Genomic DNA, 3,362 nt, shown 5'->3' with positions numbered 1-3,362 from the left:
AAAAACTAAATAGGTAAAATGATAATGATATCTCTTTAAATTCTTTTTAGACATCACTTTTTATATTCATATATATTTATGTTATTTTTAATATTATGTATAATAATATTTACAACCTTCACCACTCCTTATTTTTATGACAATTCTTCATATTTTTTATTAAAAAACTATAATATATAAATATAATTTTATTTATGAATTTATTTGACTAACTCTTATGTTTATTTATATTTTGATTTTTCATAAATATTTTTTTACTTTAACAAACTTAAGATGAAATTTTTATTTTTAAGCTAAATAAGAAAAAAATAATAAAATACATACGGTGGGAATGCACACACAAAAGTATTTAAGCTAAAATAAGATGAAAGCTTTATTTTAAAGAAGAATAATTAAAGCTCGCAAGAAAAAAAGTTAACTAAAGTAAAGGGTATTTTTGCAAGCAAACAATTTGTTCTTAAAATTTATGCAATGCATATTGTTTTGAATATAACAAACTTAACCCTCAATAAAAAATAATCTCAATATAATTAATCCAACATAATTTATTTTATTATAACTAATATTATCATAACTTATATTCAAACCAAATGATCCTAAAAATTAAAATGATTATTTCTGACATCACCGCAACAAGTAATGTTCTCAAATAAATATTTGGTGACATTTGATAAGATGTGTACACCAAACATTTGGAAATGCACACCATCACTTGATAACACAATAGTACCTATGGAAAAATTAAATAATTAGACCATAGTACTAAGTAATGAAGAAAACTATTGAAATTATTAATTGATCTAAAAAATAAAAAGGTATAAATGTGTGTAGAATTAAACATGAAAAAACAAAAAACAAATGATTTGAAAACAATTAAGGGTAATTTGTGGCAAAGAATAATGAGAGATGTATATTTTTTTTATATCTCACCTAAAAGAAGATACTTTAACCATATAAGTTATTGTATTTGCGTAGTTTAGTTAGAGGTCTTTGGGATGAAAAAACAAAAAAATTCTTGGAAATAAAGAGGGGAAATTGGAATTTTAGATAAAGACTAATTTTGATTTGTGGGTGGGTGGATTGAGTCTAAGATATAAATATTTTAAAATTTTAGTTTATTTGTGAGTTTATGTCTATATGACACAAAATAAAAATATTTTATTTTGTCATGTCAACTATTCTTTTTCAAAATTTTTTTTACAAGAAAATAGAAAATTAGCTAAGAAATTTATCGGTAATCCCACCTGATATATTGCTAAACATTCTAGCTGATTAATTTTTTTTTTAATAATATCGCTAATTTATAACTGAATAGAATTAACTTGAAAATTCTGTTGTTCAACTCCGAAATTATGTCTATTGTTAATCCCTTATTTACAATTAATTAAATGGCTCAACTTGGTACTATATGACCAAAATACACTTTATACTCCAAATAAAGACAAGTAATTAGAAACAGAGAGAGTACATTATTAATTAATTGCTTAAACTTGATCTCACCAATATATATTTGTGCTAATTAGCAATTATATACTCCAAGTAGGCTAAAATCATAACTGTCCAGTACTCCTTAACATGATTTTAGCTTAGGGTTACGAATAATTCAATCTTAATTAACCCTTGGCCTTCCTGATTAGGAAGACATGATTGTATTCTTCAACATGATATTAGAGAATCGTACGTCCTAAATACGTTAAAAAGTCTCTCTGTCTCTAGAAAGAATCAAGCTACACGTGAGGGGCACACATGTTGAAAACATTTGCAAGATATTAAAAATATGATCTATTTAATCAGTTAAATATAATTTTAGATGAGATTGTGACACGCTTCAACATTTTCAGAGAAAACACTAATGTTTGAATTAGAATTTAAGAATTTAAATTAAATAAATCTCAGCAGAAAATAATTAAAAGATTTGGTCAATATATATATACAATATTACTATATTCATCAAGTGACACATTAAAAAAGCAGATTTTTGGCTCTATAAATAGAGAAGAACATTTTAGCTTCTATCCCACAACTTCTCTCTTTAGTTTTTTTTTGCTAATTGCCAATATGCTTCTCTCCAAAAATATTTTCTCCCTTAACACAAGGGAATTATCACCAACTAAATTATTTTCTAAAAAACATTTTTCTTCTAGGTTTGAATATAGTAACAATATTTCATCATTTGAGAATCATAAAATAGCTAGAACAAAATTGTTTTGCATGAAATCTGAAAATGTAGGACACTATCAACTTGAAATCATGCATGGTAATGATAATGGCATAGGGATTGTTGATTTTTTCGAAGGGAAAAATATTCTTGTCACTGGTGCTACAGGGTTCCTAGCAAAAGGTATATATATTATATACACTTACAGTATAAATATAATATATTTTTAATACGACTTATGAATTTTAACCTATATTATACTTCCTTGTTCTCATTTTATGTGATATATTTTGAGTCGACGAGAAATTTAATAGAGAAAAAGACATTTTAAAAATGTATCTTTTTTTTGGACATATTACGAAGGAATTGGTGTATGCATCACATAAAATGGGACAAAAGAGTAGCACGTCAGTTATCATTAATTTCTATTATTGCTAAGAGATTTATACGTAATTACCTAAGAAGTGATCTGATTGTGTAAATATTTGCGAGGTGTCAGGTATATACTTATACTATATATATATTTGACATAGTTCAAAGACAAATTCAACCCTTTTCTCTAGACATTTTCCAATAACATGATATATTTTTTTTTTTACTTTTTTTTTGCAGCTTTGATTGAAAAAATGTTGAGAACAACACCAAAGGTAAACAAGATCTATTTGCTCATCAGGGCAAAGGATAAGGAAGCTGCATTTCACAGATTAAAAGCTGAAGTATGTTTAAAATTCTTTCTTCTACAAATTTACTGACAAAAGATTTTCAATTGACCATCCTATGACGATTGTATATACCTAGTCCAGAGCCTCCCTTATCCAACAAGTGCCAATTGACATACTTTTGCCAAAAAATTACAATGCATATATATAGTTAATTGTTGTGATCCTTCGAAAAACAAAATATGATAATTTGAGACATGCAAAAGGAATATTTTGACTTTTCTTATTGAAAATTCCAACTTCGTCACTGACTAGCTGATAATGTGAACCGACTATTTACACCTTGATTTTGTTTAAAATTCAGATTATGGAGTCAGAATTATTCAAATGCCTAGAAGAAATGCATGGTGAATCCTACAAGTCATTCATAGAAAATAAATTGATCCCTATAGTTGGAAATATATATGAGCCAAATCTTGGTATGGATATTATTACTAGTGACAAAATTGCTCAAGAAATTGATTTGATTGTTGACTCTGCAGCCA

General features: G+C 26.2%; 1 protein-coding gene across 1 annotated transcript; it reads left to right on the top strand.

Moving 5' to 3' along the window:
* Nucleotides 1-2,024: 2,024 nt before the first annotated feature.
* Nucleotides 2,025-3,346, top strand: LOC125851495 (fatty acyl-CoA reductase 2, chloroplastic-like; the record flags this gene model as incomplete). The annotated part of the gene is made up of 3 exons (XM_049531283.1): nucleotides 2,025-2,341; nucleotides 2,771-2,874; nucleotides 3,182-3,346. Coding segments are annotated over exons 1-3 (552 nt in total), but the record flags the coding sequence as incomplete, so codon positions are not given.
* Nucleotides 3,347-3,362: the final 16 nt, after the last annotated feature.

This window comes from Solanum stenotomum, unplaced genomic scaffold (assembly GCF_019186545.1).
Source record: "Solanum stenotomum isolate F172 unplaced genomic scaffold, ASM1918654v1 scaffold2653, whole genome shotgun sequence".
Taxonomy (NCBI): domain Eukaryota; kingdom Viridiplantae; phylum Streptophyta; class Magnoliopsida; order Solanales; family Solanaceae; genus Solanum; species Solanum stenotomum.
Note: the sequence above shows the minus strand (reverse complement) of the source record. Positions and strands in the feature narration are given on the sequence as shown.